Source organism: Petaurus breviceps, unplaced genomic scaffold (genome assembly GCF_028583685.1).
Source record: "Petaurus breviceps papuanus isolate PSGF00001 unplaced genomic scaffold, PetGlider_PUasm1.0 186, whole genome shotgun sequence".
Taxonomy (NCBI): domain Eukaryota; kingdom Metazoa; phylum Chordata; class Mammalia; order Diprotodontia; family Petauridae; genus Petaurus; species Petaurus breviceps.
In genome coordinates, this window is record NW_027185798.1 from 12,089,810 (window position 1) to 12,102,975 (window position 13,166).

The following is a 13,166-nucleotide window of genomic DNA, read 5'->3' on the forward strand; positions in this document are numbered from 1 at the left end:
CTCTCTCTCTCTCTCTCTCTCTCTCTTCTCTCTCTCTGTCTCTGTCTGTCTCTCTGTGTCTCTGTGTCTCTCTCTCTGTGTCTCTGTGTCTCTCTCTGTGTGTCTCTCTCTCTGTCTCTGTCTCTCTCTGTCTCTGTTTCTCTCTCTGTCTCTGTCTCTCTCTGTCTCTGTCTCTCTCTGTGTCTCTCTCTGTCTCTCTCTCTGTCTCTGTCTCTCTCTGTCTGTCTCTCTCTGTGTCTCTGTCTCTCTGTGTCTCTCTCTGTGTCTCTGTCTCTGTCTCTCTCTGTCTGTCTCTCTGTTTCTCTCTCTCTCTGTCTCTGTCTCTCTCTGTCTCTCTCTGTCTCTGTCTCTCTGTCTCTGTCTCTGTCTGTCTGTCTGTCTCTCTCTCTCTCTGTCTCTGTCTCTCTGTCTCTGTCTCTCTCTCTGTCTCTCTGTCTCTCTCTGTCTGTCTCTCTCTCTCTCTCCCCCCCCCCCTGGACACCTACCACTGGTGCCTTCAGTAGACTGGCACGAGTCTCCCAGCCATAAGGGAGATTTTCAGGAACTGAGGAAAGATTGAGCTGAGCATCACTGGATTGAATTTCTCTTGCCAAGTGCTGACGTGGATGAATAAATGTTATAAAGATTTCAGGAGATTTAAAAAACTTTTAAAAGTATTTTGTTTAACCTCCAGTTAACCTGAAAGTTAAATTTATCGCTGTACTCCAGTTTGTGAGCGTTTTAGGTCCTGGGGAATTTGATTCACCTAGTTCTGCTGGCTCTTGTACAGTGAAAAAAGGCTTTGGTTTGGATTCTCAGGACCTGTGTTTGAATCGAATGTCTTGCAGGTGGGATCCGATGACCCCAGAGTAGATAAAATCACAGGCTAAGGTTTAAAAAACCGGGGGTGGGGTGGGGAGGGAGAATAAATAAATACATACAAATTCCCAAACATGTGATTTGGGATGGGGCTGTGTTGTATGAAATCTGAGGCTGAGTTTAGAATCAAGCACCCGGTTTTGAAATTCTCATTCCCCGGTAACTTTGGGCAAGTTGCTTCCCACCGGTGGGCCTCGGTTTCTTCTGCTGTTAAACTGACGGGGTTGGACCAGATGGTTTCTGAAGCCCCTTTGTCTGTAGATATGAGATCCCACGCTCTTCTGATGGTCAGTCTGGTCCCCTCCAGGATCCCTGGCTCTTTCCCTTGTTCTTGTACTTCTCTGTCTGGCTCTCACCCTGAATGGTGTCTTTGGTGGAATACAGGGTCCTTCCTTGCCTCCTGACATTTGCTGGAGAGGTTTCTGGCTGTGTAAAGTGGCCGCTTGCTTTTTCCACCCCTTTCCCTTCCAAGCCCCCCCCCTGCAAAGGGGGTGCCCCCTCAGCTTCCTTGCTTCCATCTGGGGAGGCTTAATGAGCTAATGCTGGCCAGATGAACAAGAGGCCTGTAGAATGTTCCCGAGAACTGCGGCGGCGGCTGCAAAATGTCACCCTCATTTTCTGCAGACCCTCCTCTGCCAAGTTCCCTGCATGCCAGCAACCTTTTCTAACGGTGGTGGGCAAGAGAAAAGGGTGAAGCTGGGGAGGAGCCCAACTGCCCCCTCAAAGTGCCTTCTGCAGCAAGATAATTTAAGGCAGGAATGCCTTCAGTCATTCATTTTATGCCAAAGATGCAAGTCTCCGCCCCCCCCCTTAAAGCAGTGCAATCCCTTTCCCTTTTTAGAGGAGGTAGAGGTGGCAGGGAGATGAACACGGGGAAAGGCTGCTGCCTGCTCCCCTTTTGGGGACCAAGTGATTAAGGCCTGGGCCCTGGCCTCAAGGAACCAAGGCTGTTGTCAGAATAATGTTTAACCAGGTGTTAATCTGTGTCCACAGGGAGAGTGCTGGAATTCATTATTCATCCCGTAGGGGTGGGGGGTGGGGTGGGGTAGAGAGGCCCTCCTTCTGGGAGGATGCCAGGGCCAAGGCCAGCCTCCAGGCTCTACTGACATGTGCCATTTGTGATGAATGCAGCTGAAGTCCATTTGAGGAATTCTCTTGTCAGACAGCCAAGGGAGAAACAGAGAAAGAGAGAGGGAGGGAGGGAGGGAGAGAGAGAGAGAGAGTGGGGGTAGCTCAGCAAGGCATTCACAGGGTGTAGTTTCAGAATCGAGATCACACACAGTGTTAAGGGCTAAGGTGTGCGAGAGGGGGCACAGAACCGGGAAAGGGGGGTCAGCCTTCAGAGAGAGCCTTCCTCTCTTCCTTCCTTGGGGAAAGCCTGCATCCAGAGGAGATCCTCGCAGACCCCGCTGCCTTTCACTCAGAGGAGTGAGGGTTCCTTGGAGCCCCCTCCCCTTCCCCCTCTCCTTCTCCTGTCCATCGTGCTCCCCCTCCCCATCTCCCCGAGGGCGGGAGGTGAGACAATGATAAAGTCGAGTTGGTTTTATGTCAAGTTCAAGTATGCGGAGAAGGTAAGTCAATATGTTTTCTTCTGCGGCTTTTCCCACCAGAGACTGCCTGTCTCCCTGTAGTCTCCTCTTGCTGACAGGTCCCTCTGGCCTCTGGCAGCTAAGACAGTTGAGGAGTTTTCCTCGGGAATCTGTTTCCCATGGCTTGCTGGTCTGGGGATGCAGGAGCGTTGGGCTGGGCTGTGCACTTGGGTCTGATAGAGTCCAGCCTGCCCCGAAACTGGAGCCGACCTAAATAAAGAAGCCGGTCTCACCGATCTGTGTCTGAAGCCTTATTTGGAGCACTGGGAATCACTCTCGTGTGTGTGTGTGTGTATTATCTATATATGTGCATGTATCTCTGTGTGTGTCACATATATGTGTCTATATGTACGTGTGTATATGTCTATATATGTGTCTAAGTATTTCTGTGTGTGTATGTCTGCCTATGTAGGCATGTATGTGTATATCTATGTGTGTAAATATACATGCATGCACATATACAGAAATATAATTCTTTAGCAACAAGAAAGAAAAGTTTAGCTGTTTTTATTGGGAAGGGACTTGAAAAAAGGAATTTTCTTCCCTCCTAGAGAACACAGTATGTGGTGTGACCCCTTTGTGTTCTGAAATGGCTTTCTGTTTCTTCATGAATGTGGGCATGGCCTGCCGTTTGCATCAGGGTGTGGTGGGGGATGGACTGTGAACTTCTGGCCAAAGGAGAGTTAATTGACTCGTCTGCTGTATGTACGGTGTTTGGTGAAAGACTAATGAGCGGGACTTGGCTTGTATTGTGCTAGGTTTTATGGTCATCTTGGGGTGATGTTTCTGAAGATGTGATTTGTCTCCTGACTTCAGCTCAGCTTAGTAGTAAGTGCCTTAACTATTTGTGATCTAATGTTTTTTCTTAAAGAAAATAAACATTTTTATTTTTAGTTTGTCTGAATTTCCCTCCATGTCCTTCGCTTTCCCAAAGTCTTCATGTCTTTCTCATGTAGAAGAAGCGATGGTGTTTGGAAGTGAGGAATTGTGGGTTCTGATACGGACCTGTGTAAGCTTGGCCAAGTCAGTTTTTCCCTCCTCGGGGGCTCCAGCCTCTTCCTCCAGAAAATGCTGTTAGAATCCACCATCCTCAGAAGTGTTCCTTCTGGCTTTAAATGGAGAGGGTAATCCATATCATTTAATCCCATTGACTTGTTTCACACATAGTAGGCCTCTAACAAATCCTTCTTGATTGATCTTATGATCCACCCTCATGTTTTCCTTCTATAGGATTAAGTATATTGCATGTAGTCCACAGGACCTTGGATAAGTCACTTAAATTGCCCCTTCATTCTCTATGCCTTTATAAGTATGTAGTTATTTTTCATGTTGTCTCTTCTGTTAGGATGTGAATCTGGTGCCTGGCACGTAGCAAATGCTTAATAGATTATTATTGACCGACAGCCTGGGCCTCAGTTTCCTCATCTGTAAAATGAGCAGGTTGTCCTAGATGATGTCTGAGGGTCTTCCAGCTCTCCATCCCTGACTTGATCCTTAAAGGAGAGCACGTAGTTGCCTCTTGTGGATATTTTCATTCTTGTTATCCGGACACACGGAGGCGTCTAGGAATTCCTTTCTGTAGTGGGTGGCCAAGGCCGGGAACTGGCAGTGTGATTCAGTGGAGAAACTCTGAGCTTCCTCTTTTTGGGGGTCTTTCTTCCTGGGTTATGTCTGCCTATCGGGGGGCAATCGGGAGTCTGTGGAGTCAAACAGAAGCCATAACTTATAGATCAAGAAGGTTGAAAAAAATGGTGAGTCAGGGTTTGATCTGGTCCAGACTCCCTCAGGTAGATTAAAAACTGCCCTTCCCACAGAAGACAGACTACCTTGGGGGGTGGGAGCACAGGGAAGAGCTGCCTGTCATTTTTTCTCCTGTGTCCTCATGACTGTCATGCCTTGTTCACTCCCTGCCATGAAACAAGAGGATTTTCATTTCAAAGCTTCCCCTCTTCCTCCTCCCCACCCCCTGCTCCATCAGCACAGCTCCTCTGGCCCAGAGATCCTTGTCTCTGCAATGTTATACTTCTGTTTACAAGATCTGGAGAGTTAATGGTATGGTTTGGGACTTGCTCATTTCTCCTGGGGACAGGATTATTTCCCTTCTAGCATTCTCCCACTGGTGAATGCTTGATTGGGAATTCTGGAGATCATTTTAACGTATTTTACTCTTACATCTTTTATTCTCTCACCCCATATGTCCATGTATATAGATAGAAACTCAGACTGGGAATGGGAGGCATGTTGGACTGCTTGGGCCATTATCCCATACCCCACCATCTCCTTTGCTTCCCCCCCCCCTTAAATTTGGAAAAGTCACTAAATTGCTACAATAAAGCAAAACTATCTTCTTAGTGTCCTCCTGTCCCCAGCCTAGGACAGGAAGCAGTCATGTACCATGGCACAAATTTAAGAGAAAGCTAAGTATTTATTATTAAGTTTTCCAATTAAGAAAATCCTCTTGAGATGGGAAACAGTGATGAGTTCAAGGGATTTCTAAACTTGGATACTCCTCAGAGCCCTGGATTCTTATCCAGCTTCTGACACTTACTACCGTGTTTCCCCGATAATAAGACAGTCTTATTAATTTTTTTGGACAAAAAAAACACCAGAGGGCTTATTTTCAGGGGAGGGCTTATTTTAATGAACATTGACAGCAATTTTAATAAACAGGTAAATGTGAACAAAAAAATATACCTTTATTCAATAAGCAAATCACTGGGGAAGAACAGGATGACGCGCTCACTGCTGCAGCTCTGATTGGATGCAGCTCGGAGCGTGGCGTGCGTTTCACGGGGTGGGGGGGCGGTGCATACAGAGGGTACCGTAATGTAGCGTGTAGCGCAGGGGATCACCTTCACTACAGTAGCAATCTCAATAGGGCTTATTTTCGGGGGAGGGCTTATTTTAGAGGAATCTTACACAGTAAGGGGAGGGCTTATTTTCGGGATAGGTCTTATTATCGGGGAAACACGGTAGCTGTGTGCCATGTGGCAAATCAGTATCCCTCTCTGGCACCATAGTTTTATTATCAGTAAAGTAGGGGGGCGGCTTGACTAGAGTATGGGGTTCCTAAGCTGGGATCTGTGAGCTTGCTTTTCTTATTGTAATAACTATTTCAGCATAATTGGTTTCCTCTATAAACCTATGCATTTAAAAGCATTATGGGCCGGAGGGGCCAGGACACAGGAAAGGTGAAGAAATTTTAGCCTAGAAGATTGTCAAGGGCCTTGGAGCTCTAATGGCCTCTGGGGTTTTCTGGTGACTGGGATGAGGGAAAGAGAAGAGTTCAGGCTTCTTTTGCCCTGTGTGGTGGGGATGCTGAGAATGTGAACAGTGATAAACATGGGCATTTCTGGAGCTCTTCAAGGTTGCCTTTCTTTTTAGGGAAAGAGTGCAGCACAGAGGCCTCTGGATTCAGATTCTGCATTTGACAGGAAAGTCATTCACTCTCTTTTGGCCTGTTTTCTTCTCTGTAAAATGAGAATTAGACTAGGTGCCCTCCAAGGTCCCTCCTGCCTCTTTCTATGTGATCCTGGCTTTCTAGTGACTCATTTGGACTAGATGGTCCAGACTAGGGCCATCCTCTGACTGTGGGCCCTTCACAGGAGCCCAAGGTGAGAGTTTAGGAACATCACCATGCCTGTTTTCCAGATGGGGAGATTAAAGTTCAGAGAAAGTCAATGATTTGCCCACTTTCACATGGCTTGTCAGTATCAGAAGTGGGACCGGTGCCCGTGTTGTTCTGCCCTTCTCGTATTCAATAACTTTATCTCAGTATTGTTGGCTTCCTTTAGAATCCCATGTAGGGTGCCAGATGGCACAAGTGGCCTTGGATTCAGGAAAATTCCTCTTCTTGAGTTCATATTCTGAGCCAGAGATTAATTAACTGTGTGACTCTGGGCAAGTCACTTTACCCTTTTTGCTTTAGTTTCTTTATCTGTGAAATGACCTGGAGAAGGAAATGGCAAACCACTCTAATATTTCTGCCCAAGAAAAGCCCAAATGTGGTCCTGAAGAGTCAGACAGGACTGAAATGACTGAACAGTAATGACAACGACAATCTTATGTATTTGAAAGTATTATTCAGAGGAGGAGTTCATAGACTTTGCCAGAGAGCCTGGTGAAGGTTGTCTTTGAGCAATTTGAATTTGCTCATTCGATTTTACCCCCCGTGTTCAGATTTATTCTTAAAGTCCCATGACCAGTTGGGCGTGGGTGTGAGTGAACTGTAGGGGAGAAAAAAAGGAACACTGGAGTTTTGGTCTTTTTAAAAACCTTTTAAGAGACCTTGATTTTTGTATCCTTTAATCACCAACCCTGTTCTTTGAGAAAGTTTATCCCTAGGATTTCCTTCCTCTTCCTTTCAGACATCATTCCCCTTTCTCTTTCTAAACAGTGGTCTCATTCTTCTGCAGAAGCTTCATTGCCCAAAGAGGGTTTTTTCTTTTTCTCTTTTTGGCTTGCCTTTATGACAATTTGAGTTTTTGCATATTAACTGTCATTACAGGGCCATTATGGAGGCAAAGTACAGGAGGTTTTACCAGGATTGAACAAAATACCTTAGCTCCCCTTCCTTTGGGGAATAGACCAGAGATGGAGACCAGCCGATCCTTTGTCCCATAGAGCTGGCCTCCGATCTTTGGGCAACCATGAGAGTTTTTTTTTTTACAATAAAAGATGCATTTATAGAGTGTTTTAAGATTTACAAAGCATTTTACATGTGTTATCTCATTTGATTCTGGCAACAATCCCATGAAGTAGGTTTTGTTATTGTCTATGTGTGAAGATGAGGAAACTGAGTGGGACAGGTTTAGTGACATGCACACTGGTGTCTGAGGTCCTAGGGAAACTCAGGTTTTCCTGATTTGAAGTCAAGATATCTTTTCCCTGTGCCACCTTTAAAAAACGTTAGTGCAGAGAATTTTCAGGTATGGGGTTTGTCTGCATTCTCTTTATTGGTTTTAAAAATAATTGATGCATTTTTCTGACACTTATATTTTCAAATATATCGCTCTGACCTCCCCTTCCCTCCACAAAGATCCATAATCCCCTGTAACAAAGAAAGTGGTTTAGGAGGTGGGGGGAGGAGAGCAGTTCAGCAAAACTAAGCAGTATATCAACAGAAGCTGATAGTGTTTCATACCCCTAATCCACCACTTCTGCAAGATGGGAGGGAGGTGTATGCCTTTGATTCTTCTTAAGAGACAGGCTTAATTGACTTAACTGTTTTAAAGCGTTTTCTTTCTGAATTCACCTTCCTCTTTCTTATAAGGCCTCTTACAATCAGGTTTTCCTTTCTCCTTTTAATTCTCTCTGACCATTTGTGTTAAGGGCTCTGCCTTTAAGTTATCTTAAATTGGGCCTTCTCTGGTACTGTTTAGAAGTCCCAGACTCATGTGCCTTCTGTTCAAAAACGCTGAGAATCTGTGACTTTCTTTGCAGCAGATTGTGACACATCTCCTCTACATGTCTACCAGGACACAGCCCCTCCTCCCTGGTCTTTGTGAACTTCCTTGGCTAAAAATTTAAAGCTTTTGTACCCTCTCCTCAGATGTCAGATGTGGGGACTCTTTGCAACAGTCAAAGACCCAAGGCCTTTGTAGCTTGGTAGGACATGCTTGGGGCAGCTAGTTGGCACAGGGCATAGGGCTCTGACTAGACTCAGAAAGACTCATCTTTCTGAGTTCAAATGCAACCTCCAACACTTAGTAGCTGGGTGACCCGGGCAAGTCACTGAACCCTGTTGACCTCAGTTTCCTTATCATAAAATGAGCTGGAGAAGGAAATGGCCAACCTCTTCAGCATCTTTACCAGCAGTACCCTAAATGAGATCACGGAAAGGGGAAACGACCAAACAGAAACAAATATGCAAGGCTGCACTTTTGTGATTTTGAATCTCTGCGATGTGACGGAAGATCATGAAAGGAACTCTGTTCCTGGTAGAGGGATCTGCTAGCCCGCTGGACTTCAGATCGTCCAGAAGCCTCCATAGATCATTGCAACCAATTCAGTGCTACTTTGGGCAATATAATTTGAGTGACTTTCAAAATTCTGTAATTTGGGGAATGGGAGAAGAATCTGATTTGTTTTTATCACAGAGTGTAGACTTTGGGATCAAAGGATCCAGGTTCACATTCTGTGTCCTGTCTGACTTCCCTGGGACTCAGTTTCTTTGCCTGTAAAATGAAGAGATTGGATGCATTGGGCTTTGAGTTTCCTTCCCACTCTTGATCTGTGTTTCTATGAGCTTGTGATCATCAGTGGACAGTTACTGAGTATGTTCTGTGTGCCCTCAGGCAATGGGGATGCAAAGAAGAAGGCTATGCCCTCTGGAAATTTGCAGTTTTATTAGGGGAGATAAGAGATCCAGAAGAAATATAAACTGTGCCAAAAGTCTTTGTGTGGTTTTAATTCTTAATGAATTAGTAAATTTAATAAGCTTGAATGAGTTGAAAATTCACTGAACTTTAGGGACACCCTGTATAAAGAGAAAAATAATGCAAGATGGGGCGTAGCTCTTGAGGGGATCATGAAAGGCTTTGACTAGAATGAGACCCTGGTTGTGTCTTTAGGGAATTCTGGGAGTAAACCGCAAGATGAAAATGCATTCCAGATTTACGTTCAGTCAAGGGAGATAGCATGGACATAATGCCAGGTCATCTGGGGAGCCACGGCGCTGGCAGAAGGGATGACAAGAAGGGGGGTGCTTGACCTAAGTCTGGAAGGAAGCCCTTGAGGGATTCTGAGTCACCCAAATTGAGGAGGTCATGGAGGGCAAAGCTTGGAAAGGCCTGGAGGATGGAGATGACAGTGCTCTGTTCTGGGAACAGCAACAAAATCTGTTTGACAAGAGCCACAACGTGGAGGCGAGAGAGTCAAAATGTGTCCTGTGTCTGGAGAGGCAGGTTGGTGACCCTTTGTGGAGGGCTTCTAGTGCCAAACAGAGGTATAAGAATTTAGCCATAGAGATAACAGGGACCTGATGAGTGTCACTGATTAGGACAGCGACAGGGCCAGACTCAGCCTTGAAGAAAATCACGTTGGCACCTATGGTTTGAAAGGGGCAGAGACTTGGGGCAAGAAGCCCAAGTAGACTGTTCTGTCAGTCCAGGTGATAGTAGCGAAGGGCCAGGTGAGGAAGAGGAGGAGGAATAATCATTTATATGATGCTTTATACTTTACAGAATGTTTTACATATATTATGTCCTTTGATCCTCACAATAGGGCTGTAGAGGCAAAGATAGGTGAGGAGACTTGTCCAGGATCACTCTGCTAATAAGTGCCTGAGGTAGGAGTTGAACTCGGGTCTTAAATCTGACACCCTCAATATATTGTACTACCTAGGGGCGTGTGCAAGAAAAGCAGTGAAGGTATAGCTGCCAAGTCTGGGGAATTGAAGGAGAATGAAAAGTCTAGGATAATGTCAGTGTTGTTAAATCTTGGAGACAGGTAGGATGATGGTAGGTACCCTGAAGGCCTGTGGTATCATATCCATTTTATAGGTGAAAAACTGAGACGCAGAAAGCTGTGAGCTCTCCAGAGTCAGACTCTGAGTTAAGTGTCTCATGCACGTGTGTTAAAGCTCTCCTCCTTCCTCAGCCCTGTTAAAATCCAAATTTCTCTTCTGCTTTTGCTCTCTTTAAAAAACTACATGTGTTTTAGAAAGATGAAATAACCAGACGGGGCTTATAGTGGGAAGCGGAAGGAGGAGGTATGGTGAGCTTGAGATGTTTCTGGAAATGCCTGATGTTTCTTCCCAAGACATGGCCAGCTTTAGAAGTGATATGATAGCTTGTCTCCTGGGGGGTCTTCCTTCCCCTTTCACCCCTTCCAGCTCTCAGTATCCTGGGGGAGAGAGAGAGACAGAGAGGGAGAGAGACAGACAGACCAACAGACAGACGGATGGATGGATGGACAGACAGAAAGACAGACAGATGGACAGACGGAGGGAGAGAGAAAGAGAGGGAGAGACAGAGAGAGAAGGGGAGAGAGAGAGAGAGGGGGGGGAGAGGGAGGGAGAGAGAGGGAGAGAGAGAGAGAGGAGGGGAGGAGGGAGAGAGAGAGAGAAGAAGAAGGATGAGAATCCACGAACGCAGGAGTTTTAATTGGGAGGAAAGCTCATGCTTGGCTAGGTGACAAGGTAGGACCAGGAAGCTGGGGATATTCTAGAATGGCAGTGGGGGAGGAATCATCCCGTACTTGGAGCCCAGGAGACCCGGCTTCTGACCCCACCCTGAATCCTTGCTGACTTTGAGGCCCAGGACAGGCCCGTCTAATCCTTAGGCTTCACGTCTGTAAAGTGGGCATAATAATAACAGTGATGCGTGCAGTGGGCAGCCAGGAGAAATCCTGTGTCGCTGGCGCTTCTGGTGTGTTTTGGAGGCTTCTGAAGTACCTTCACTTCTCATCTGAGCCTCACAGCAACCCTGTGGGTGCAATTATTAGCCATATTGTACAGATGAGAAAACTGAGTCTTAGAAGGGGAGGCAGATGGCCAGGGGAGTGACCCGAGCAGTGATCGCTCTATTCCCAGGTGTAGCTCTCCATCCATCATACTGCCCAGGCACCTCCGTCCTCATGGACAATGGGAATGTGCTTCCTTTTTCGTCCTCCCTCTATCTCACTCTGTTCCTCATCTTCCTCCTCCTCCCTGTTTTCCTTCTTTCCCTCCCCCTCTTCTTCCTTCATTCTTCCCCCTATTCCTGCTTCATTTTCCTCCTCTTCCTCATCCTTTCTCTCCCATCCTCCCCTTCTTCCTCTTTCTCTTCCTCCTTTTCCCTTCTCCTCTCTGCCCCCTCTTTTTCTCCATCCTCTCTTCTCTTCCCCTCTCCTCCCTCTGTCCCGTTCCTGACTTGGCATCGGGCCCTACAGCCAGCCCCGTGTAAGACATGTAGAAGGTGACCCAGGTCTCTCTGGCTGTCCTGGGTGTTGCGAGGATTGGTCCCCACACCGTCGGTCTTGGGCTTGTTTCACCTTCTCTACAGGAGACTGGCCCTGCCTGGGAATTGCCCAACCTGGGGCATGTAGGCGTTAGCAGGCTTGCCCTGTGGGTCTCCCTCTCAGGCCATCAGTGTAGAACAGAGAGCCTTCTTAGTGGGACTGCATTCTTGCCATCCCCAGGGACCCCAGGCGTGTTTAACACCAGTGTATAGGCCTTGGCTGTGGCATTTTCTAATGTAGAATTTGTCTAAGGAAGATTAAAAGCACAAGAAAGGCTTTGTGCCCTGGTCGGTTTGCTTTTCCTGCTCCAGGCTATATGGGTTTTTTTTTTTTTAAGCACCACTTGGCAGATTTTCTTTTAGGCCTTTGTTGACCGTGTGTTCGTGCCTGCATGTGTGTGCCTGGATGTGTGTGCAAGTCTGAGAGTGCATTAAAAGGCAAGAGAATACTGCCCGTGGGGGTAACTACTCACCGGTGACAAAGGAAAAGGAAAAAGGACCGGGATGAATTTTCTCCTCCCTTGCAAGTGCTCTGCCAGCCAGCCGGCAGAGACCCCATGATGTTGCCCAATGCCTTCCAGGTAATGACCTGCTTACCTGACCCATGACTCTGGAGAGTGTGTGCTGGGACCAAAACAGGATTATGGGATGGCACCTGGAGGCCAGCTGATTGAGGGACCAGTCAGGAGCCCAGTCATTCCATACAGACCTTGGTGACTGACCTCCATCCCCTCCTGGGAAAGCTTTGGAGAGCTGCCCTCATTAAAATGCCTGTCACTCAGCTCAAGGAAGAGAGACTGTTTCTTTAATGCTGGAGGAGAATTTGCTGGATCACATCTTCCTCTCCCTTGGCAATTGTAATTGTCTTTAAGAGGCATGGGCCTTTGGATTTAGCCCTCTTAGAGGCTCTCCCTGTGTTCTTGTGCATTAGAACTTGAAGGATATTGGGTAGCGTGCTGAAAGCAGTGTGGTCTAATGAACAGGCCACTGGTTAGAGGTCCTGGGTTCAAATCCTGGCTTTGCTATATTCCTTTTTTCAATTATGAGTGTCTCAATTAACCTTTCTGGTCCTTGTAAAATGGAGATTAGTTGAAGGAAGTGAGACTATTTATCTCAGAGAAGAGAAGACTCAGAGATATCTTCAAATACTTGAAAGCCTGTCATATGGAGGAAAGTGATAGGACTTTTTTCTGTTTAGCCTTATAATAATAGTATTATTAATGACAGTAGCAGGTAGAGTTTGTGAAGCATGTTAAGATTTGCAAAGCACACCACAAATACCAGCTTATTTACTCTTACAGCAGCACTGGGAAGTAGGTGCTATTATTGTTATGCCCATCTTGCAGATGGGGAAACTGAGGTAGTTGGAGGTTGAGTGATTTGCCCAAGATCACACAACTAGTAAGTGTCTGCAGCAGGATTTGGACTCAGATCCTTCTGTCTCTGAGATTTGTACTCTCTCTGCTGCCTCATGGAGGGACCTCTCCCCTAGAGAGTAGAACCAGGAACCTGATGCAAGTTACAAAGAGCTAAACTTATATCTTATTTGGGGGAAAAAATGAATTCCTAACGTTTAATGGTTGAGGCTCTCTGGACAAGTGATGAGGATGAGTCCCCCCGCCCTAGGGGGTGGGATCAAGTCTGCTACCGTGTTTCCCCAATAATAAGACCTATCCCGAAAATAAGCCCTCCCCTTACTGTGTAAGATTCCTCTAAAATAAGCCCTCCCCCGAAAATAAGCCCTATTGAGATTGCTACTGTAGTGAAGGTGATCCCCTGC

The 13,166-nt window shown here is 46.4% G+C and overlaps 1 protein-coding gene across 7 annotated transcripts in view; it reads left to right on the forward strand.

Moving 5' to 3' along the window:
- Positions 1–13,166, forward strand: part of AUTS2 (activator of transcription and developmental regulator AUTS2) — a 1,243,088-nt gene that overhangs the window by 376,679 nt on the left and 853,243 nt on the right. The window contains exon 1 of one of the 7 annotated variants that reach the window (XM_069089545.1): positions 1,995–2,429. The exons of the other annotated variants lie outside the window; for them this stretch is intronic. Coding sequence (XP_068945646.1) covers positions 2,382–2,429 — 48 coding nt within the window. The 5' untranslated portion in view covers positions 1,995–2,381. Of the gene's footprint in view, positions 1–1,994; positions 2,430–13,166 lie in introns of those variants that run through there. 7 annotated transcript variants of the gene reach the window in all.